General features: G+C 33.6%; 2 protein-coding genes across 2 annotated transcripts; one reads left to right on the top strand and one right to left on the bottom strand.

The window, feature by feature from the left end:
* The first annotated feature begins 386 nt into the window (after positions 1 to 386).
* Positions 387 to 5,251, top strand: LOC123668215. Its single transcript, XM_045602003.1, has 6 exons — positions 387 to 852; positions 2,245 to 2,326; positions 2,766 to 2,869; positions 3,377 to 3,483; positions 3,809 to 3,878; positions 4,805 to 5,251. Exons 1-5 carry the CDS (start codon positions 729 to 731, stop codon positions 3,854 to 3,856), a joined length of 465 nt encoding a protein of 154 aa, XP_045457959.1. The 5' UTR covers positions 387 to 728; the 3' UTR covers positions 3,857 to 3,878; positions 4,805 to 5,251.
* Positions 5,252 to 10,652: 5,401 nt separating this feature from the next.
* LOC123668312 (40S ribosomal protein S3a) lies at positions 10,653 to 22,955 on the bottom strand. Its single transcript, XM_045602072.1, has 7 exons — positions 22,844 to 22,955; positions 22,443 to 22,539; positions 20,666 to 20,751; positions 16,678 to 16,773; positions 13,062 to 13,209; positions 11,518 to 11,679; positions 10,653 to 10,820 (listed from the first exon to the last, which is right to left on the bottom strand). The coding sequence occupies exons 1-7, from the start codon at positions 22,903 to 22,905 to the stop codon at positions 10,677 to 10,679; spliced, it is 795 nt and encodes a 264-aa protein (XP_045458028.1). The 5' UTR covers positions 22,906 to 22,955; the 3' UTR covers positions 10,653 to 10,676.
* Positions 22,956 to 25,623: the final 2,668 nt, after the last annotated feature.

The raw sequence follows: 25,623 nt of genomic DNA, 5'->3' as shown, positions 1-25,623 counted from the left end.
TCGAGCAATCGCTCTTAACGACCACGAGCCTTAGGTGGAACGATAGAGACGGTCCTATCATGCTATGATCGTTGCATTCGTTTAGTAGAACGCATCCAATGTGGATTGTGGGTTTGTGGGTGCGTTACACAGAGTACATGTTCGTTGCGGAAACGAAATACTTTAAAAACGTCGCCATGTTTATGATATGTCAGAGTTCAATATAACTCAATTGAAGCAAACATTTATTTCAAAGTATTTATTTTATAGTAACAAATAAACATATTTATTAAAAAAAAAAAAAACCTTTTTTACGATTTTTACGAGATAAAACTATTATTACCGTTAGCCCTTCGCTTCAGACTTCAAGTTCATATTGACTTTGACTGTTAAAATTTGACATACATAATTTATTATTTTGACATACTCAGTATACAGCTCTAATACAATTTTTATTTCGTGCACATTTCGTACAAAATACTTTGCTGCTATTACTTTTAATTACCTAACATCATTTAGTAGAATACAAGTAATATGTCCTGTGAAAAAGGACACAAAATTAAAATAATTGCATAAAAGCTTGCATTTTGTTTTCTGCTTACGAAGCAAAATATTTTGATTGATTATTAAAATTAAAATCCAATATATCCTGTAATAAAATATACGTTATAGCTAATTAACAGTACTATATATAATCGAAGTAGAAATTAAATAAATAAAAGAATAGTAGATATATTTTTGTATCAAAGATGAACGTAAATAGCTACTTATCGCCTCGTTTGATGGTCGGAGCGGCTATTGTGGGCATAGTTGGTGCTGCCGGAGTCTTTATATATGAACAAGTGTACGCTGAGAAGCGACGAGCAATGCTAGGTGAGATTTCATCCAATTTCTTACATAACTTGAGTAATTATGGACTTTGTACTTGTAATATATTAAAGTTTAAATACTTTTGGTTAAGATACATGTCTATAGACCATTTCTCTCTCGTAAAATGTTGATTTTGAGTAATGGTTGGTCATTCTCTGTGATAATTCTATGTTATGACGATAACTACAGTCTTTTTTTCACGTGCACCTTTATTTTCATTAATTTAAAGGGTTCAAATTAAACCAGAAAAACTCTGATAATTTCTCCGATTTCACGTAGAATAAGATGACTACTGTTTTTTACATATTTTAATTAGTAGCTATGTGGTTACAGCAGTAAATAATATAGCCAACCCCTCTCTTACCGTGGGTGTCGTAAGATGCGACTAAGGGATAACGCAGATCCATTACCACCTTGGAACTTAAAAAGCTGACCAATGGAGGGAATACCATCCAACTGCTGGCTTTAAAATACACAGGCCGAAGGCGGGCAGCAGCGTCTTCGGTGTGACAAAGCCAGCCCTGCGGTCACCAACCCGCCTGCCCAGCGTGGTGACTATAGGCAACACACATCAGTTCACGCCATTTTTGGCGCAAACTTGTAGAGGCCTATGTCCAGCAGTGGACTGCGATAGGCTGAAGTGATGATGATGAATTATTTTTTTACATGTCAGGTTCGCCGATTTACCTGTAGATTAAGAAAAATACTAAAAATAAAATTAATTCTACTGTTTTTAGTTAGAAATTATTCACATGTGTTTTCTTATTTTACTGTACAATTATGAGATCGCTTAGTGTTACATTTAATTTGTGAAACAAAAAGCAACTTAATTTAAGTTTAATTAAAAGTTTATAGTATTTTCCATCCTTTATTTGATGTAATTGCCGCCGTGTTAGTGCCACAGTCACAGAACTGGTTTGAGGCTGTTGCAAGTTTGAACGCCGCACATGACAAACATTTTTATTGGCCATACAGATGTTTGTCGTGGTCTGTGTGTTGCAGTCCTAAAGTAGTAAGTCTCCCCACCGTGCCTCGGAGAGCACTTTAAGCCATCGGTCCCGGTTGTTATCATGTACACCTGATAGCGATCGTTACTCATAGTAGGGAATATATCCGCCAACCCGCATTGGAGCAGCGTGGTGGATTAAGCTCTGATCTTTTTCCTACATGGGGAAAGAGGCCTATGCCCAGTAGTGGGATATTACAGGCTGAAGCGACTACTTCGTAAAAAGTTATGCGTTGCCATACTTAATAAAAAAGACTTGAGAACCTCCTCCATTTTTTCGTCGGTTACTTTTAACTAAAATTGAATAAATAAAAATAAAATATAGTTATTTCAACAGTACTATTGGTATGTGATGTAAATTTGTTAATTTTAAGTATTTTTAACTGCAGTAAGTGAGGTTGCAAGACTAGATAGACAAGTGGCTTCTATGAGAACAGAGTTGGAAGCCCTCCGAGAGCTACAGAAGGAAACGTAAGTTCATATTCACATTAATACAGTGCAATACAACTAAACGCCAACCCAAGTGGAGCAGCGTGGTGGATTAAGCTATAATCCTTCCCCTACATGGAAAAAGAGACTTGCCCAGCACTGGGATGTTACAAGCTAAATCGTGATAGTATTTATATTATAAGTTTTGATCCCCTCCCCCCCCTTTTTGGTTTATTGATAGTAATAAGTTTTAACAAACAAGTCGCAAGGGCCCCTGTACTGGACGGTCTCATGTTACTGGATACCCCGCTCACCCACCGAGGCTTACGTTAAAAATTAATATTTGATAAAATAAAAATAAATTTTTGTTGTGCGTGTGTGTTTGTGTGTGTGTGTGTGCGCGTGTGTGTGTGTGTACTACATAACAGATCCGATCTACGGTAGTTATATGTGACTATTATGTATATTATATCTGTTCTAGGCACATGCGTCGCGCTCGACCGAAGCCTCGAGCGAAACGTGAAGTCGTTCCAGCGGGGGACGCTACGGATTCCGAATATTATACAGATTGCCAGTCCCTAATAGGTATATATATTACCTACAATCTAAAACCATTATAAATGCACTTGTGTAGTCTCACATAACTAACTTGCTCCTCTTGACTATGACTATTTATAATACTTTTCGTAGCTACAATTTTACATTTCATTCAAATAAAAGTGAATTTTGATTGACTTTTGGAGTAATAATGATATCTAGATTATAGTAATACATGAAGCAAACACATTGTACCATTTTTAATAGAATTAGAGGTAAGAATTAAATAATGTGTTAATAATGTTTGACTAGCCCGTTGGCGCAGTTTGTAGTGACCCTGCTTTCTGCTCCAAGGGTTGTAGGTTCGATTCCCACCCCAAGTCTGGGTGTAATATAAATATTTATTTATATATGTATTATTAATAAGTATGTTTATCGAAAAAAAAATGTAGCTATATACCAGTCGGCTGTTACCTTATAACACAACCATTAAGTTGCTTACTTTAGGAACAGACGACCGTGTGTGTATTGTGTAGATAAAAAAAAAATTATCAGGTACAGATATCGAAATGGATAGTGAAGAGTTTTACGACGTTCCCTCCGACGACGACGACACTCTTCGCGAGTCCACTGGGAATGGACAGGCGATAAACGAGAGCCTGGTAACTAATTTAATTTTAATACAGATTTAAAAATAAACGAGCAAAATGAAAAATATATTTTGGTTCATACATTTGTATTGTGGCTCATTCATTTATGGATCATCGATGTTACTTCCGTCTGGTAATTTAAAAAAATGAACGTTAATTTTTTTTTTATTTAAAGTAAATATTTGTGATTTTGTATGCTTAGATCATTTCACGAAGATTAGTCATAGTAATTTTTTTAAATAATTCTTTTGCTTTATGAAGTAAATGATGTCTTAAATATAGTCACTTTTGTTTTTCTAGTTGCATTATATTTCTAATAATTATACTTTGTTTTTAGAATTCATCAAAAACTGATGAATCAAAATCGTCAAAGGGCAGTACGTAGCTGAAGAGTTGAATGTTCAGAGGTAAGAATTTCCAAATTGTTACAATTTAGCCTTTGACATTCCATTGTTGGGCATTTCTAATCTTATTTATTACTTGTTCTAACTCATAGTTTTTAATTTTAATGACATTTTAAAATTGAATAACTTTATGTAAAATTCTTATATCATTTGAGTAATCATGAATTATTATTCTGTTCCCAAAACTATTCTAACTACTGGTTCTATTCTATATTGTTCTTTTTTAACATTGCTTTCCTTATGTAAATAGAATATTTTTGCCACTGTAACTTACGCGGTCTAAATTTTACTATTATTCATTTGCCTCCTGTAATTGCTCTCCTGTCGTCTCCTGTAATTGTGCTGGCACTTAGTCATATCTCTGTTGATTATAATATTTTATGTAGCAACAGTGTACAGTATGTTGGTAATCTTATAAATAAATAAATAGGCCTCTTTCTCCATGTAGGAGAAGGATTGGAGCTTAATCCACCACTCTGGCCCATCGCGGGTTGGCGGATATATTCACTACTATGAGTAACGATTACTATCAGGTGTTTATGATAACAACCGGGAGCACGGTGGAAGAACCACCCACAAGGACATACATCCAAACCAAAAAGAAATATGTGTACAAATAAAAATATCTATCCCGAGCGGGAATCGAACCCGCAAACCGTCGATGTTTAGCCCGTACATGACGATAAACCAAAAAACCAGAGTGGTTGTTCCAAATTTTGTTTGTAATTTATTTACTAAAATGTACTGGTCTGGTTTTAAAAATTCTTTTATCAGTAAAATGCTATATTATTAGGCTACATTGGAACTGGAGAAAATATAACAGCTAAAACTGTAACATCCACGTGGGTGAACTCGTGGATGAAAAGCTAGTATACTAAAAAACAATTTTTTTTCAATTTTCTTATTTTTTTTTTAAATATTTATTCCAGGTTTAATAGACAAGAATTCATTATGGTGTTAGCCGGGATGGGTAATAGACGTAGAATTTCGAATCAACTTTATATGACGCGCCAACTGCGACTTATTATATCTACAATTTCTATAAACTATCGTTCTGAATAATTCATCTTCCTAGTTATCGACTCCGTGGTAATGTAAACATGATCCAGAATGTATGAGCCAGTATGTTAATATGATCCAGGATGTATGAGATCTATAAAATTAAATAAATTTAATTATGAATTGTATTACATTGTATGTTAGTGAAGTTAAATTTTGTTTGATTTATTTTTAGTCATTTTACTATTGGGAAAAGCCAAATATGTATGTAAGGGAATAGGTATTATTGTGTGTAATGGTGTAATTATGGAGTTGTATTTTAATGTATTTATTTTTGACATACTTGATAAGTAATAATAATTCTGTCATACAAGTAATGGAAAAGTCTTCATTTAAGTTCCCTTAAGAATAAATTGATAGTTTTTAATAGGTGCAATAAATAAATATTCTTTTTTATATGATGATCTATTTAGATTTTAAAATTTCGTTTAAACCTACTATTAATTTTAAATTTTTCGTATTTGTCACTGAGCTGTATTTTTTATTATAAAAATGAAGACGCACAATAATAATATACAATTGGAAGTAAAAAAAATTGCATAATATTATACTACTTTACTTATTTAGTAATTTTTCGTTGTCATAAATAAATTATTTTTATTACAATTTGCAATGACTAATGTTTTATATTTAATTAATTATTTCTCGAATTCCCACCAATACCATATAGTTCGATAAACAATTATGTATAATAGAATTTTAATGCATTCCTTAATTTTTCTCTCTTTATATAATAATTTCATTTTATTTCAATGTGTTGAAATTTGATCAACTGACATATTATGTAAGTGTTATTTAAGATGGTGACAACAAACATTTAGAACTCCGTACCAAGTTTACATTTTTAAATGATATATGATTTCTCGAAACGTTGGTAAATGGAACTTGTTAATGTCACTAGATTATCATAGTACTGTCTATTTTCTTTCTATACAATTAGGTGGGCAAACAAATCACCTGATGGTTACACCAGCACATTCAATCCCCCCTTCCCCCGCAGGATCTCTAGGCACCTTTTACACCACACGAACAGAACACTGCTTGAAAGCAGTATTATTTAGCTGTGATTTCCTGTAAGGTCGAGGTACTATCCTAGTTGGGCTGCTCCAGATTTTGAGCGAGACATACCCTGCTTTGTCCTACTTCTGTTAGCTAGTCTAAATCAAAATAATGAATGAAAAACAAATTCAACCAACTCAAAATAATCGCGAGACAGTCGTATAATTGTAACTTTTTACGTGTGGTGTTAGTTAATATTATGTTTTTAGTTCTTTTACAAAAAGCGAGAATGGCATTTAATAATTGAATTAAAGTAGATTTTACTAAATTACTACATTGGCTGGTACTATGATACTCCAGTGATGTGACGTTTCAACAGATTTGTTAGGAAAGTCGAGACAATGTTTGTTATTGCTTTCTTAAATTTCGACGATTGAATACCGAATAATCTCAATTTTATATTGTTATGTCATATTTCTCAATAAGTAAATAAAAATATATTGTTAAATACAGTAAAGGCTTCTCGTATCATTTCATTGTTATTTAAACGAAGATAACATTTGACAATTCCAAAATTCCTAACATTATTTTTACAGCTGTTATTGTGAGCCAGAGTATACTGATCCAACATAATAAATATGAACCAGTATCGATATTGTAATGTAAACAATTGGTTAACATTCTACAGTTGTTATTATCAAAAATATAATGAGCCAAAATAAAAATGATCCAAAATAATAAACATGAGCCAAAATAAAAATGATCCAAAATAATAAACACGAGCCAGTATCAATATAAATATTAATGGTATCAATTTAAACTAGGATGTCATTAGTAGTCTGCCGTAATAATTATTTTTCTTTCAATATCTCTTTCCATATAATCTCATAAGTAAAATTCGTTAAGAATTATTAGATATATTGTTCTTTACTATAATTATAAAGGTTATTTTCTATATATCAAATAAGGGGCTCAATTATGTAATAACTGTTGTGTTATATATTATATTTTTTTATTGAGTTTGTGTTTCTTTATTTCTTATGGTTTTAATACTAAATAAGTGATAAACTAAGTTTTATACGGTCGTAAGAGACGCCATGGACAGAGACCGGTGGAGGCAAATCATCCGCTCCAGGTGCAACCCTGATGCTGACCACGATCCTCAGGCATGGGGGACCGGCAAGATAGAGAGAATGATAACCTCTCGCATTTAAATTGTTTATTAAGTGTTAACAAAGATGTGTGGACCTAGTGTCGCTGTATTTAATGCAAGATATTGTTAATTTTGTACTTAGGCACAATTTATAATATATTATTTTCAAAAGAGTAACTGCAGAGTTTCTTGCTGATTCTTCTCTGCAGAATCTACATTCCGAATCAATGGTAGCGTCACTTTTAAAAATAATAATCACTTAAAACTTTTAATTTGTAAAATGAAGATTCGAAGGCGCCTTTGAAGCCTATTTGAATAAAGTTTATTTTGATTTTGACACTCAACGACTTCTCGGGGTAGAATTTACTCTTGTGTAGATGGTCCAGCACTCACAGCACACAAGAACAATTCCCAGACTACAATAAATATCTGTATCGTCTACGTGAATGTTTTTGTACCAATTGCTGAGTACCAGTATTCTATTCCTGTGATGAGTAAGGTGACCAGAACTCCTGAGGGATTGGGGGTAGGGTCGGCAACGCGTTTGCGATACTTTTGGTCTTACATGCGCCTATAAACTATGGTAATCGCTTACCTCAGGTGAACCGTACGCTTGTTTGGCCGACCTAGTTGTATAGAATAAAAATTATGAAAGACCTTCATCATATCATCGAGTCATCACCTCCTCATTTTCTCACGTGTGTCACGATTATTAAACGTATATCTATTTATCTAGCTTCATTGGGAAACAAACTTTACAATGGCCTAACAAAAGATTATTCGAAAAGAGGAACAGCTTTGTACTTTGTAATATGACTATCTTTGCTAAACGATATATTCAGAACGTCGTCCTGATACATTTAAATCATTGCGGTATACAATTAAATTGTTCTGTAAGTCGTATAATAGCACGATATGACGATACTCTTCTACAGAGCCATAATGATCTCTATACGAGGCGCTTATATTTCCCTATTTATGAGTAACGATCGCTATCAGGTGACTTTGATAACTGCCGGGAACGACAGCTTGGAATTTATATTTATTCATTTCACTCTGTCGCAGTCCACGGCGGGACATAGGGCTCCCTAAGCTCGCGCCAAAAATGGCGTGAACTCATGTGTTTTCATAGTCACCACGCTGGGCGGCGGGCTGGTGACCGCAGGGCTGCCTTTGTCGCACCGAAGACGTCTTCGGCCTGTGTCAAATACACAAGAAGGCAGCAGTTGGATGGTTATCCCGCCATCGGTCGGCTGTATATAATTGTAAATCTATGAAATTTTAAAGTTACTAATGTGAGTTCAGCTCTGACTTGTATGGTCAATCAAACCAAAACGGTTAGTTCATATACATATAATAATTTCTTGGTTTTCAGATTTTTGCCTTATATCAAGTTTAGGTCTTGTAGAAGTAATTTAGGTTTTTGATCTAAGTCCGCATAAAAATTATGGTTTTGTAACACTATTGTATCAATTACTTACCTTTGAGATAAATTAATGAAATTCCAATTCTTCACAAGCTCGGGGGCTTAATGTATCAAATTTTATGTATGAAGATAAAAGTTTAGGGAGTTAAGGGTCAAAAGTAGCTCGAAATCATCATCACATCAGCCTATCGCAATGCACTGCTGGACATAAGCCTCATCAAGCTCGCGCCAGATATCCCAGTTTTCCGTAACCCTCATCCAGCCTCTACGGGCAATCTTACGTAGATCGTCGGTCCAGCGGGCCGGAGGGCGTTCTACACTGCGTTTGCCCACACGCGGTCTCCATTCTAGCGACCATTGGTCAGCTTGAAATATTCTGTAATAGTACAGGTGGCGCGTTTTCCGTACTTTTGACTCTAGACACGCTGTCTCGCGACTATTTTTTATAGATTGTACCATACTAAATTTGTAATGATAGTTGGATACATTTACTGTCAGATCAGGTGGACCTATTCTATTGCACTCTGAATGAATTCACAAGGGCTGCTCTATTTATTATATTTTATGGTTAGTGGTTGTTTTGGTTTAAATATTTTAGTATGTATTATCGCATTAGGTAATACCTGTATTGGTAGTATACTTAAGGCAATAAATAAATAAATTTTACTCTTTCACGCAAGAAGTACTGGATTGATAGGTAAATGGCTACGTAATGGCCATATTATATTATATAAAACGTCGTAAATCATAAACGTTTATAACCACGAAAATTACTGAAATCCAAACGAATAAATTATTTTATTTATTCTATTTAAAACATTGCCATGGTCGACCATTACATGACAAGTTAGTGACCGTTTTTCCCCCTGGCGTTTCAAATATAAAAATTTTATAGGCATCTTTCTCTAAAACTGATGCTTATTAATTGCATAAAGGAGGCGGGCGAACGTCCATAGAAAGTTGGGCCTGAACGTTACATTGATGATTTTAGTGTCATTCTATAGAAACTATAGTCCTTTATCGAATACAGAACATTTTACATAAATCCTTCATGGGAGAAAAAAGTTACAAGATGACTTTGGTTAGTAAAAAAATAACCTCAAATCGTTATAATCACTCAGTACTTATGTTATTTAAAGTACAATTACACGATTGTGGACACCTACGGTTCAATGATAAAGCATGTTTATTACAATTGAATCTATGTATTTGTTATTTTTCATTTGTCAATAATAAAGGGGAGAGTTAAATAAAAAATGGTTAATTATTTTAACATTTATTTATTCATCATCATAAATTATTAGAACGTTATCTAAAAATTATGCAGGTGTTATTAGATTTTCTTGATGTCTTGACCAGCCTAGGTACCATATTACGGACATTACATGGCAACAGCAACCTTACTGTTCGTCTCCCTACAACACAATTACAATAATAAGCTCGTATGGCGTCCCATCCTCTGCGAGAATTGTCAACTAATATGTAAAAAACGTCGTTGTGTTGTTGTTGTTAAACGTAGCGAAAGTCGTGAAATAAAACCAAAACATCAAACGAAATGCATAAAACACAAAAATATTCACTGCCGCCATAACTGCCGCAAGCTGAGAACAAAACGAGTGAATGGCTTTGACACTTGACTTACACCTGACTTAATGTTTTTACGCCTTCGATTGCCACCTTAAAAAAAAGGTAGTCGTTTTTTTATACTTAGAATCTCTTTTTTTAGATAAAACCATTATACCCATTGCAAATCATGATAGCATTGCATACTTTTATTATGCAACATAAGTACATAATAAAAAACCTTAAAAATAAAGACAAATAAAACGAATCGGTAATCCAATAATTCGTTTTTCACAGCTAGCAACATTTGAAGTGTCTCAATAGGACAGAAAAATATACTAGGGCACAGGAAAACAAAAGTGTTTCAATTTATTAATCAATTTACTATCCCATGGTAAAATAACGAATCGTTTCGCCATTGGGAATGAAAAAACTTGAAACGAATATTGATAAATATTTCAATGATGTAACGGACCGTAAAGTTCAGGCCCATTTTCGCCCGTCGCCTTTCAACAAGGATGAGAAATCGAGCCAACAGGGATTAAAAGGATCAAGGATAAATAAAAGCACAAATAACTCAATTTTATCGTTTATTATAAGCTTATACACTCTCCTGTACGGGTGGTTCGTAGCCCTCAGGACGTTCAGACTTATCACCCACTTCCCCACGCTTGCCACCTCCACCTTCTCCGTGAAGTTCCATCAACTTGGCGATTTCGAAACGGGGCCTCTTCAGTACTTTCACCTGAAATTGAACTTGTATTTAGAGGAATGGCGGTGGTAAATTCATTCTGGTGTAATTGGTATGTTTTATCAGCGTTTAAATCAAAAGGGAACATAAGTTCTCATCATGTTATGTATCATTGCGAGCTAGGTGTGTCATCATTTGGTTTTGAAGTTAAACATTTTTGTAATCGCGTGACATCAAGTTTAATATTCTTTTCTTAGAAAGCTGTTTTATTGGACATATTATTTACTAGCTGTGCTCTGCTTCATCCGCGTGGAATTTACCAAAAAAAAAAAAAAATTGTTCAGTTCGCAGTTAAAAATAAATTAATTTCTTATATAAAAGTAGCCTAAGTTACTCCTTATTACATCAGCTATCTTCCAATGGAAGTCCCGTCAAAATCGGTCTAGCCCTTATAGTTTTTTGTTCAGTACAAAAATACATAAAATTTATAATATTAATAGATATAATATTCAAAGAGTACGCATTTAATATCTATATCAATAAAGTAGTCGAAGTTCAGTGCTTAACATCTGTGCCAATAACATTAATATATTGCCAATAACATTTCTAAGAATTACTTTTCATTTTAAAGAATTGATTATTTGCAAGAGAAGAATAATAGTCAAGTTTCACATACATTTCATAATTATAGAGTCAAAACAAATATTAGAGTCACACAATTAAAGACCAAATAAAAACAAAGTGAACGAACCTTCCTGATGCAGACATCTCTTAATGGATAGATGCTGTGGCAGGCCTTCTCTATATCCTTAGCGATGGAATCGGGGATGAGTTTATTGACGACCTCACGCAGTTCAGAGTTGGCGACATCACGGGTGATAATCTCGCACATCTTCTTTCTGATAGCGCGTACCTGTTACACAAATTAAGCAATGTGTAATTGTTACATTGACAAGTGATCGCTTCAATGTGCTGGGCCTCTTTCCCCGTGTAGGAGAGGATCAGAGTTTAATCCACCACGTTGCTCCAACGCGGGTTGGTGGATTTTCCTACTATGAGTAACTAACTATCGCTATCAGGTGTGCATGATAACCAGGAGCGGCAGCTTAACGTGCTCTCCGAGACATGGTAGGGAGACCCCCCAAGCACCCAGACCATGGCAAACATCTGTATGGCCTATACAAATTTTTGTAATGTGCGGAGATCGAACCCGCAACTGCCACAAACCAGTGCTGTAACCGTTGCGCCAACGCGTCGCAAACAGGCCTTAAAAATTATCAATTATTACTCTCATTGAGTATGATTTGAATTAAAAATATTATTAAAATGTAGCAACGACACAAAAAACCTATTTTAATTTCGTCAAATCGGTGTTTATATTGTGTGGCAGCAATAATATTTGCAGTTTGTAACGATATGAAGGATATTGATAATCCTTCATATAGCTGGACTGCAATTAACTTACTACTTACTAAATGACCAAGTAGTCGTAAGGGGCCAATCAATTGATTACGTCACACCTTAAGACGGCTTATGAAGTGTGTGAAGTGGAGAGGGGTCCAAAATTTTGTGACATCACATTTCAAAACATATGATAGTATGAAGTAGTTTTATTTTTCATACCTATGTTAATTTGGTGTTGATTTTATTATTTTTAAATACATTGACAGGCTTACATTTGACCACTATTTCACCTGATGCTAAGTAAAAATGTGGTCTAAGATGGAGCACGTTTACCTAGAAGTAACTATTCACTCGCAACTTAAAGATCCCCAGGTTGTAATTTTCCGGAAACACAGATTGATTGAAGTAAAACTTCTTTACGCACGCTTGACTTTGGGAACAAGCTGGACAATGCGCGTTACGAAAAGTGTGAGCGGGCGAGAAGAAACGGAAGTTGAGAGGGAGATACAAGTTAGTGAAGATAGACAGAGAGAGTTACGTTTCGTAAGTTTCACTTCAATCGTGTGGTCTAAAGCACACTCGTTTTTATTTACCTATTACTGGAAAATAATTTGAAAGGAAATAAAAAAAATGTCGAAATTAATGTTTTAATTTAACAATTATAATAATTTATAGGTTAAAATTGCAAAATATATAAGGTCACACTAGTTAAGGGCTAGTGTCCCCCATAAATGTGACCATCTGTGACAAGCAAGCGGAAGGGCTCAAAAAAATCATGAACTTTGTGTGACGTAATGTATGGATAAACCTTAATTCCTTCGATTGTACTACAAAATCTATAAACCGTGTTTATTAAGTATTACATAGTTGTGGTGTACAATCTGTATTTACCTGAGTGTGTTGAGCGTAGCATGTCTTACGCTGGCTCAGCGAGTCTTTATTGGTGAAACCAATGCAGAACACACGGAGAAGGTAGCCATCGGTTGTCTTTACGTCAATGTTGGCTTCGACGAGTGTCTGCCATTTCTTTACCATCCACCTGTAAGTTAAACAGTTTATAATTAAAGCTTGTCTTTTAAATTAAACGTTTATTATCAGATTATGGCAAAGCCAAGAGGAGGGTCATAATTTACTGAGGTAGGGCACAGCAGGAATTTCCTGCTCAAAATATGGAGCAGCCCGACTGGGGTAGTATCTCGACCTTACAGAAGATCACAGGAAAATAATACTGTTTTCAAGCAGTATTGTGTTCCTGTTGGTGAGTAAGGTGACCAGAGCTCCTGGGGGGATTGGGGATTGCGCACTCTAAAGGTTATAAAGTGACGACTTATTTGTGTTGTGGTAGTCGGGTTTTAGTTTTTTTAACTTTCTTCATCTTGATTTCAATACCTAGTGTGTACCTAGGTTGTGTGATGTGATGATGTTATTTTACTGAAAATAAATTTTTGCATATATTTTGCATATATATTGTAAAATTGGTAAATATAAAGCTGAAGATTTAGTTTGAGTGTTCACATCAGTAGACACTGGTTTAAGTTGAAAATTTTTATTTATTTATTTAGCGTCTGGACCGGGTGGTCTACTGTGGGCACCATGTCATCACAAATAAGCAAAACAAAGACACTAACCTAACCTACCTGCCTTCAATACTTATGTGATACTTAATAACCCAGAGAAAAAAGTAAAAAAAAATGTACGTATTAGTGTCGTCTTTTTATATTTTTATGTACAATAAATAAATACATTATTATCACTTCAAAAGTTAATAAGAAACCACTTTTATTTGAATGAAGTGTAAAATTGTAGTAACGACAAGAAGGGCCCAGACAGACATCTGTAGGGGCACTACATCGTGTGGTAGCAAAATAATTTTTGCAGTTTGAAACGATATAAGAGCGATCGACGCTGTTATATAGCTGGACTGCAATTAAACTTGAATTTCACAAAGTGACATTGAAAGAGAAGAAAATTTGCAAAAAATTATATATAAAATAAAAACAACAAATAGTTTCCTTCTGGAATCCAATTTGATTTATTTTACAAAGTGATATTGATAAAATACTCTGATAAAATATAAACAAATAAAGCAATAATAATAAAATTTAAATAACTGTTGAAATTATTATATGTAAATAATCATAGAGCAACACGGAGGGGAGTTGCCATTGCGCTTGTTACCGATACAAAATTGTCTGTCATTTTTTGCGGGGGGGAAATCACACACATGCACACTTTATCTAATTCCCACACAAAAATAATCCTTTGTCACTACGAAACTCACACATACTAAATTAAAATCACACTTACATTTTTCACACACACATAGATACATTCCGTGTCATTACAGTATAATGACACGCCGCAACTACACTGACAAGTTGCTTACAGCCGTGGTTGTAACAACTGTCGATATGCATTATCGATAAATTCAAGTACTCGGTTAGGGAAATAAGGTTTTTAAAGTGATACAAAGGTAAGACGTTATTATAAAAATAGACTTATTTTATTATATACTACAAATCAAACATATTCATGTAAAATAAACGATTATAAAGAGTAAAGATTTGATAGTTTGTTTGTTAGCTATGAATAGGCTTCGAAACTACTGGACCGATTCAAAAAATTATTTCACCGTTGAGAAGCTACACTATCCTTGAGCGACATAGGTTATACTATAGTTTCAAAAATATTAGGGATCTTTACTAAAACTCCAATAATGTAACCCAAGGGCTAAAAAAATAACCTAAAAAATTCTTTACATTGCGTGCGCTGCAAAAACTAATGATAATAGAAATATATAATGTAGTAAGACTTTGTACAACACATCATTATCTGCAATAATTGTATTTGCTCGCGAACGAAAAAAAAAAAACTGACTTCAGTTACATCGCCAAGTAATACAATATACGTAATATATACGCGTTATTAAAGGTTACTCAAAAAGTTGTTATCAGATCTCGATGAAATTTGATCGCGACCACATGATAAACATCAGCTTTCTATTAAATTAAAAATCATCAAAATCGGTCCACCCAGCCCAAAGTTCTGAAGTAACATACATAAAAAAATACAGTGTCGCGACAGCATATGTCTAACTATTACAATTATGTCACAATACGTTTGGTGCAACGTTGTTGTGCCAAACAATGCCAGTCTACAATAAACGATTTAAAGTTAACATACATTTTGAGTCATCTGCTAGATTGAACGATTTGTTGATGACTCTGAAAGGATGGACATTGTTAATTTTCAAAGTTGATAAATCTAAGCTTCATTTCACTACTATGACCAAGGTGAACCATATCTTGATTACCTTGTACATGAGACAAAAAAAAAAAAAAAAACTTATGGGACAAAAGCAGTGTGGCGTTAGTGTTGGTTTGGTGCCCTCAACTAATCCTTCTATTGTTCGCCAACACTTGAAAGTTAGTGGTATTGATATGATCTGAACAAATTACATTATTTTTTGTGGGCGTCCAGGTTAATCTGTTATTACAAATTTTTCCCACGTATCCCTTAAATTTGGATTTTTAGAAAACCTGCCAAATTTTATATAAAACATTATGGTTGAAGTTCACATTAAGTAATTCTAGTAAAATGTATTAATACTCATAATACGTGTATTATATTTAATTTAATGCAATTTTATTATATAACTATGTTTATTAAAAAAGCTAGCAATATAATATTTTAAATAAATCAAATTCTCAAAAATGTCTGTCGCCTCTTTTGCCTTTGCCGTTTTTATCGATAACCATCTACAAACAAACCGGTAACAACACTATCGCTCGGCGATAGTGACTTCTCGGAAATAGACTCCGATCAGTCGCTCGACCGATCCGCATATAGTATGAGGGCGAGCGGCCTGTGTTGGTAAACAAATCGAGTGAACACGACCGATAATATTCGTAATTTTTAAGTTTAAAAAAGGTTTAAAAGAAGTATACAAGTAATAATGTGATTAAAAAATACTTACGTATGAAAGGTAACGCCATGTTTTAGTAAATTTGACGTGGCAGATTTATTTTTTGCAGCAAAAAACAGAACAATTTGGCATTTTTTGAAGGACGTTGATTCAATCGCGCAACTAGATTTAGTCTAGTAATCAGTGCGGCTACAACTAGTTTTATTGTATGCATATGGCCATTTGGCCTTATACCTTGACAGAGGGGAACGCCTGTACATGGCTACTCCCCTCCGTGTTGCTCTTTGTAAATAATATATATAATATTAATGTATTTTCTTACAGAATATGTATACACATATTTGATAGTAGTTTTAAAATTTTAATACAAGACTAGCGAATTCAGCAGACAATGTCCTGCCCAGATTATCAGCTACCAAATTTAATTGGCGATATATACTGTCATATACTGACAGTGCCACCTACCAGATCCAATTGTTTTCAAACCATCCAGGAACCCATTGAAATATTCATTTAGACAGATGACAAACACACATACAGAAGAATTATATATATCAAGTTGGAAGAATCTCACTCACATACCTGAGCTTGTCAGTGGTGAGGTCCATACCGTGGAAGTTGCAGAGCACATTGCGACCCTGAACGTCCTCAGCAATCAGACGGAATTTACGGAAAGACCTAAAAATAATCAATAGTTAAAATATACAGGGTGTGGCGTAAATAGTGGTCCACCGTTAAGGATTCGATAAACCAGGTAATTTACTATAACATATTACAATTTTATCCATTTTTACCCAAAGGTTCCGGAAATATTTTTATTTTTTATTTTTTTACGATATTTGTACCCCTTGTTACAAATTTGGTTGTAGTTTTAACAAATACCATTATTTTTTCATTTTGATTACTGGTAATTACTGCTGAACACTAGAGCTATCGTTAAATAACATGTTTTTAATGTAAATTTAAGGCTTTTGAAGAAAAAAATTGGTTTTACTCTACTTTAAACCCAAATTTTTAACATATCATGCTAATTCAAGAGCGATTTTTGTAAAAAAAATGTACTAAGCTGTCAGTGCCCATTCATTTAAAAATATGCCTACTAAATACCAATTTCAAAATGGTATCACAATAGCAGATCCTTTTGTTTAACAGAAAGATATCCAATTTTAATTGAAGAAAGGAAGATTTTCATTAAAATACATTTTAAAATTTAGTTGCGTTAATACTTATGATTTTTGTAAAAAAAGTAACTACACTGTCAGTGCCTGTTCATTTTAAAATATTCCTACTAAACACAGATTTTAAAACGATTTGCCATCCCATTAATAAAAAAAATTATGGCAATTTTAATTGAAAAAGACTTAAAATAAAAATAAAAAATTAGTACTGTTACAGAGTCATCTTGGCCTAACTTGTAAATTAGAACAAGGTATTTAAAAAAAAACAAGTCATACTGTCATCGTTTATTATTATTCTTTGACATGATTACAAACACTGTAAAAATTACACCAAATGCTCGAAATGGCCCCAATTCGCAGCTATACATGCTCTGCAACGTCGAATATACAGTGTTTGTAATTATGTCAAAGAATAATAATAAACGATGACAGTATGTCTTGTTTTTAACCGACTTCCAAAAAAGGAGGAGGTTCTCAATTCGACTGTATTTTTTTTTAATGTATGTTACATCAGAACTTTTGACTGTGTGGACCGATTTCGAGAATTTTTTTTAAATCGAAAGGTGGTGTGTGCCAATTGCGCCCATTTAAATTTATTTGATATCTAACAACTACTTTTCGAGCTATATCTAATAATGCGTTTTTACTTGACGCTTTTTTCGTCGACCTACGTTGTATTATACCGCATAACTTTCTACTGACTGTACCCATTTTGATTATTCTTTTTTTGTTGGAAAGGGGATATCCCTAGTTTAGTACCTTGATAAGGAAACCAGGATCTGATGATGGGATCCCAGAGAAATCGAGGGAAACTCTCGAAAATCCGCAATAACTTTTTACTGGGTGTACCGATTTTGATAATTTTTAATTTAATCGAAAGCTAATGTTTATCATGTGGTCAGACATAAATTTTATTGAGATCTGATAACTACTTTTTGAGTAATCTTTGATAACGCATAGTTACTTGACTATTTTTTCGTCGATCTATGTTGTATTACTCGTCGATGTAATTGAAGTCGGTTTTTTTTTCGTTTGCGAGCAAACACAATTATTTTTTAATGCCTTGTTCTAATTTACAAGTTAGGCCAAGATGACTCTGTAACAGTACTAATTTTTTATTTTTATTTTAAGTCTTTTTCAATTAAAATTGCCATAATTTTTTTTATTAATGGGATGGCAAATCGTTTTAAAATCTGTGTTTAGTAGGAATATTTTAAAATGAACAGGCACTGACAGTGTAGTTACTTTTTTTACAAAAATCATAAGTATTAACGCAACTAAATTTTAAAATGTATTTTAATGAAAATCTTCCTTTCTTCAATTAAAATTGGATATCTTTCTGTTAAACAAAAGGATCTGCTATTGTGATACCATTTTGAAATTGGTATTTAGTAGGCATATTTTTAAATGAATGGGCACTGACAGCTTAGTACATTTTTTTTACAAAAATCGCTCTTGAATTAGCATGATATGTTAAAAAGGGGAATGCCCATACGTGGTTTCCTCCTTCCACGTCGTTGTGCCTAAACCAAATTAATATTAAAAACTAAGTTTTTAATTTACACTAGCCATCGTAAAATACTTAGCCATAACTTCGACGGATAAGAATCCACATATTAAGCAGTAATTTATTCTTTTCCGTTTTACTAGCAATTCCAAAGTATTTTTTGTTATGACATTTGAATCCTCAGTATTGCCATTTTCGTACGAGCGTATCGACTCACCAAAGTATAATCGATACACTTATATTTATTTTATTAAAATATCGAATTGGCAGTTCATAATAACATGTTAAATAATAAAGAAAATCAATTTTTATTTGATAATAATATGAGTTTATTTGATTAATCTATCTGAAAGTATCCTGTTGTAGTGTTTTTCAATCATAATCGATTAATCGATCTACAACTGGCAACAATGCGACATTCACTTGAAAGATGTCAAATAAGTCAAATGTGAAACTGTTTCGTTTTACTGATTGAAACTCTTTTAGCCATTAATTCTAAATTCATTCATTTTACTGACGTACCTTGAGTTTAAGCAAACTGAAGCATTAACTTACTTGCATTCAGATCATATTCAAACATTTACAGATAGTTAAAACTTCAAATGTAAATAAAAATACTAAATGAATGAAGGATAAGAAAACCACTTTTGTTGTGACTTTTTTTCATTATACCCGTCGAGCTAGAGAAACAGCGTTTTTTTAATTAAATGTACACTAAGGAACCTACAAAATGTGGTAAATATCATCATGGCACAAAATTTTTCAAAGCGAAACTAAAGTCCATACTGCGGTGGGCATTCTCCTTTGGGTTTAAAGTAGAGTAAAACCAATTTTTTTCTTCAAAAGCCTTAAATTTACATTAAAAACATGTTATTTAACGATAGCTCTAGTGTTCAGCAGTAATTACCAGTAATCAAAATGAAAAAATAATGGTATTTGTTAAAACTACAACCAAATTTGTAACAAGGGGTACAAATATCGTAAAAAAATAAAAAATAAAAATATTTCCGGAACCTTTGGGTAAAAATGGATAAAATTGTAATATGTTATAGTAAATTACCTGGTTTATCGAATCCTTAACGGTGGACCACTATTTACGCCACACCCTGTATATAAAATATAAAAAACAAAAATGGGTCCCTCCCGCACTTCGGAAAACACCCTAAGCTGTCAGTCCTGTGTATTATCATAAAGACACGATAGTGATTGATTTTGGGCTAAACAAAATTACTTTATATTTGTGAACCCTGCACAATGCAATTATCAATCCAAGCCCAACTTTCAATATCCATTCATATCCAATTCTAAAAACCATTAAGTAGATAAATTTAGTAGTATGTGTAGTAAAGTTAGCTTATACTGTCCAGATGGTTATGCAAAATAAATTCTCTTTACTTTTTATAACAGTTACATTGTAATTATAGGGCTCTACAATTTAACTGGTCAAGCCGGCTAAAAAAGTTAGCCAATTTGTTAGCTAACCAATAGGCTTTTAGGCAACGCCAAATTAAACCGGTTAACTGCTATTTAGCCAATGGGTAACCGGCTAAATATTGTTGTGTTAATTAATATGATAAATTGCTTTATTGTCATTATTCTTGTTACAAAGAATCTTATTAAATTTTATTTTAAGAAAATTATTTTTTGAACCTGTCTGTAAAGAATCAGTGACTAGCTAAAAAAAACAATTAGCTGTCTAGATAGTTAGCCGTTAGCTAATTAGCTGCGCTAATAAATTTAACCGGTTGAATTAGCTAAACCTATTGATTAACTTAGCTAACTTTTTTAGCCGGCTTGATCGGTTAAATTGTCCAGCCCTCGTAATCGTATCTGTCAGACATTAACTTCTTTTTATTATCATTTTTTAAATATCTAAAAATCCTACCTTTCCGCATCAGTATCAGCCTGGAGATCAGCCAGGGACACTTCAAAGACACGCCCCTTCAGACCTTCCGAGGCGATTTTGGTTCCCTGTAAGCAAATTATTAAAAGTGTAGACAAAACATGACTTTCAATTCTCATTTCTCTTTAAATTTTAATTAATTATCAGTGTTAAAATCAAAAGGGAACAAACGTTTTCATCAGGTTTGTGTCATTGCGAGCTAGGTGGATCATCATTCAGTATATTCATATTATAAAATATCTTAACATACACACACGGTCATCTGTCCCTACGGCAAGAAACCTAATGCTTATATTATAGGTAACAATAGACTGATGTAGCTATTTTTTTTTGATAAACATACATGTAATGGTATGTAGGTTTGAATCAAATCCACAACTGCCAGAGCAGAAAGCAGTGTCACTAAAACTCTAAACTGAGTCAAGAGGATAGTCAACTTATTTTGCTTATTTTAAAATATTATATTACTTATATATTAAACATATATAAATAGAATTTATAGCTTATACTAGTATAAAGACAGCATAAATAAATATTGTGAAGATAATAGAAAAAAAAGTAAATGAAGTCTCAATATTACAGGTTGTGTTCTTATTACATACTGCCCACTTTAAATTTTTTAACAGACTTCAAAAGAAGGCGGTTCACAATTCGTAATGTGGTCCCATTTAAATTTCATCGAGACATGATGAGTACTTTTTTAGTTATATCTAACAATAGGTATTTAATCAACTGTTTTATTGATTACCTAAGTTGTATTACTGGAAAAACTGACTATTACTTTTTTTTTGAATGAGCAAAGAATTATTCTACTAACAAAACTAATTGTCAGTCACGGTTTTTATCAGACACCTGACATATGATAGATATATCTAAGCTCAAAATTTGACCGTTTATCAGCATAATATCTTTACAAAAAAAAAAAAAAAAAATTACCCTAACCTATCTAACTACCAAATTAGACTGTTCATCGACATAATTTCGTTGCAAAAAAACAAAAAACCCTAACCTATCTAACTTCCAAATGCGGTTTTTAATCTAAAGCCTAGCCAGCTCTCACCCTTCTACATGAATAGAGGTCTAAAGCCGAGTTGCACGAAAAGAAATTAAAAATTTAAGTAGTGATTAAGCTAATTTAATCGCAAGAATTGTATGAAATTTGTTCGTTTTTGTTTCGTGCAACTCGGCTCATGTCCTGCAGTGGGATGTTACAGGCGTAATCAAGAAGAAGTGTAGATCAATACTCGGTACAAGCATGTGATTGTTTAAAAAGGTTAAATTCGTAGCACTTTGAGAATAACCTCCTGGTAAAAGGACTAACAAAAGATTACCACATGGTGACAAATTAATGATAGTAACTTCTCTTGTTCATTAAAACTAAGAATGTGTAAAATTAAAATTCTGAATTTTAATACATGACTTGGGAATATTTTAATTTGTAATTACAAATTTATAAAAACGCGTTCTTCTCATTCATGTTTTGAGATTTTTTGTACATCTTAGGAACTCTTAGTAAAGACGTGTTAAAAGATCCATCCATGGATCTAACTACCAAATTAGATTGCACGGGAGCTTATTGCAATTAAAGTGAATTTTTGTTAAATCGATGTTATGGGTTCTTAATGAAATAAACGACAATTTATTTACAAAAAATAACTTGTATATAACGATAAGATAACAATTAAGGATATACATATATATAAATAGTGCGTATACGATTATATTAACCTATCAAATTATAGGTTATGACGGTTCATACCTGGGTACGGTTGACAAGTGTGGTTCCCACTTGCCTCTTGGTGAACATCGACGGTGCCTTAACATCGTACCAATCCTTCCTTGTGAACGGATCAACGCTGCAAAGGGAAAAGGACTTTAGTTAACCTAAAACATATTTGTACACATGAATTGATTAAACAAAGCTAATATATTATACAACACTGTAAGTTTCGAGAACTTTGTATTAAGAGTCGAGCGTTAATAAGTCTGACAAGTTTTGTAAGTTAAATAATAAAAAGATATTGTTGTAATTGAAGAGAACACGAGCCACGATTTCATCCACACATATTACGAACATCACGCATGTATATTGTAATTTCACTATATTAACGCATAGTTTGATGGTTATACTGTTTAATTGTAAGTTTATTCCGAACTTACATCTTCTTTTTAACGCCCTTTTTGCCGCCTTTCGAAAGGCCTTTATTTTTCCCGACCGCCATGTTCAAACACAAACTTGAGAAAGACTAAGTCGTGTTTATGGACGGAGGATCTGTCAATTGCCAATTGTCATATTTTGCTTATGGCGGGGACAATTGTAACAGATAATAAAAAATGACTGTTGTTGTTTTAAAATTTATCCTTATTATCAAATGAAGGGTAAAAATTTCTTACAAAATAAATAAAAATGTTTGCATTAAATTGAAATAAATATTTATTAATTATAAGTTATTATTTCCCCCTAAAGTAGACAATAGTGACAAGTCTGTTGTAGGTGTTCTGGTTCCATCGAAGTAGTTTTGAAAAAGTTCCTTCAGCTGTTGCAGTTGTAACTGAAAGGGTCAAGAATAGAAAGCAAGCTGAATAACAGCTTCGGAAAACTGAATGCAATTAGCAATTTAGTTTCACACTAATTGGCGATAGACTATTGGGCTTTCCAAATTGAACCCGTGCCTTTTGGTCTCTTGCCAAAGCTATCCGAAGGTACCTTCTTTTAGTCTTCAGTTCCATCATTGCACGAATTGAATGCTCTGGCACATTCTGCGAAAGCGATAGCGAAAATTCTTTACACTCTTTTTGCGTCGAATTTGACTCTTGACGATAAGGGTGAAGCACAATCGAGCATTCCACGGTGCGATCACACGATGCGTAATGTGTGCTTTGAGCAAAATGCCTTTCGTCGTGTTCTGCATTCCCTCGACGTCAAGAAGTTCAGTGGCCCTGATGGTATCCACCTCTTGGATGCATGGTTTGCGACTAATGTGCGAGCTTCGTGCGTATCTTTTCCGCGTACATGCAAACTGTGGAATGATCTTCCTCGATGAGGTTTTCCCTGAACGCTATAATTTGGGGGTTTTCAAGCGTTGTAGTATACATCTTTTTGCTAAAGGACATGTACGACGGTAGCCGTTAAACATTAGATGGCTTCGTCTGCTGGTTTACCCCCATTGTTATAAAAAGATTAACTTATTGTTCATAATGATTAACTGAATGCCGAAATAAACGATGCAGGATGTTATCAGCTTTTGGGCCCACGCTTAACTCGAAAAAAAAGGATTGCTTTTTTGACTTTTTAACATTTCTGAAGTGAAAACTATAGGCAAAAAAACTATAAGCACGTATGACAGGTTTTTTAATGTTTTTCCCAGGAAGCATGAGATTAGGTGACATCGTGGATAACATTTTATAATAATTTTTGCTTACACGTTAGGGGCTCCTTTAGATATCATTGATACGGTGTTAGCTACGCCCGAGTGAGATATTACAAGCTGAAGCGTAAGCGTAATATAACGGTCTGGTGTAACGGTGCGTGTGCCGTGTCGTGTCGGTTCGATCCCGCTTAGAGTGGATATTTGTGTTTACACATCAATTTATTTCCGGTTTGTTTATTAGTCCTTGTAGGTCTCCCCACTGTGCCTAGGAGAGCACGTTAAGCTGGTGATCCCGGTGTTATTTATTGGAACGAAGTTCCTTACGGCAGGCTTGACATTTGGCTGGGCGACCGAACTGAAAAAAATGTGACACTAAAACCGTAAGAAAAATACATAACGGAAGTGACGTAATATCAGTCACACGACTGTAATGGTTTGAATTATTATAATTTTTTTTAAATTTTATTTTACGGTATTTGTTATTTTCTAAAATACTAAATTTCCTAAATACTTTTATGTACTTAATTAAAAAATAATCAACAAAATTAAAAAAAATCAAGAACTAGAAAATATATATAAAATTCAATATATTTTTTTAAATTGTGTTGCTTCTATACTATCCGAAGGAACTTCGTTTCTACCTGGTGTCCCATGACACCACATTTTTTTGTTTTTTTATTAATTTGCGAGTATACCTATATTAAATGGGTTTCGAATGGGGGGGCGCGGAAAAGGTATTGCGCCCCGGGCGCGATTTAAGCTTGCTAGACCACTGTACGTTCCCTTATCACTGCACGGTGGTTTGTGATGATAATAAAGGAATGGTGGAAAGTATAGTCTGTTATAAATGCGCTGCTAATCAAGGAGGGTGCAAACATACCATTGCATTTTTGATATGGCTTTTGAAAAGTAGTGCGGAACCTGCCACTGCACAGATAAACATTCTAACAATTATGATTTTGGGGGCTACTACATGTGTTGATAAAGATCCCAATAATATTTTTCCTCATATATCTTCAACCAGGAACGCGTCGCTGTGGCTCAGTAATTATAATTTATTAGAATATGTGTAAATTCTATATTCAAATGCGCCATCTTTATACCCTATCTGAATGACCTCGCGCGTTTCAACTCGCTTGACCGCCCCCTTCCCGCTCTTCACCTGACAACTTTTACGTATTTAAGCGCGTGAGGTAAAATAAGACATCTAACGGATTTGTTGCGTATTATTACAACGCGCAGTCATCAATCGATTTTATAGGCCGAGAGTTGATAACGCAAACAGATTAAAATACCTAAATATATTTTATTTATAATTCACTTCTAAATATATGTGAATACTAACTTTGCAAATTATTTAAATACGCTACAGAGTTAATTTGCAATTAGGGATGGACTAAAAAGAAATACCTGGATATCTATTTGTTGGTAAGTAATTTAATTAGTATAGATGTGCTGATTATAGCTTTGGCCGACTAGCCAAATAGTCGATTGTAAAGAGACCACTAGTCAGCGGGCCGAATAAATTAAAAAAAATCCTACTCTTTTTAACCGACTTCAAAAAAGGAG

The sequence above is a fragment of the Melitaea cinxia genome, chromosome 30 (assembly GCF_905220565.1).
Source record: "Melitaea cinxia chromosome 30, ilMelCinx1.1, whole genome shotgun sequence".
Taxonomy (NCBI): Eukaryota; Metazoa; Arthropoda; class Insecta; order Lepidoptera; family Nymphalidae; genus Melitaea; species Melitaea cinxia.
This window is presented reverse-complemented; position numbering and strand designations above follow the sequence as displayed.

Excerpts from the sequence above, each read along its gene's own strand:
- LOC123668312 (XM_045602072.1), bottom strand. The coding sequence starts at position 22,905 with ATGGCGGTCGGGAAAAATAAAGGCCTTTCGAAAGGCGGCAAAAAGGGC. Across the intron at positions 22,540-22,843 it reads AAGGGCGTTAAAAAGAAGAT|CGTTGATCCGTTCACAAGGA; the intron begins GTAAGTTCGGAA and ends TTCCCTTTGCAG. Across the intron at positions 16,774-20,665 it reads GCTGATACTGATGCGGAAAG|GTCTTTCCGTAAATTCCGTC; the intron begins GTAGGATTTTTA and ends GATTATTTTTAG.
- LOC123668215 (XM_045602003.1), top strand. The coding sequence starts at position 729 with ATGAACGTAAATAGCTACTTATCGCCTCGTTTGATGGTCGGAGCGGCT. Across the intron at positions 2,870-3,376 it reads AGATTGCCAGTCCCTAATAG|GTACAGATATCGAAATGGAT; the intron begins GTATATATATTA and ends AAAAATTATCAG. Across the intron at positions 3,484-3,808 it reads AGGCGATAAACGAGAGCCTG|AATTCATCAAAAACTGATGA; the intron begins GTAACTAATTTA and ends CTTTGTTTTTAG.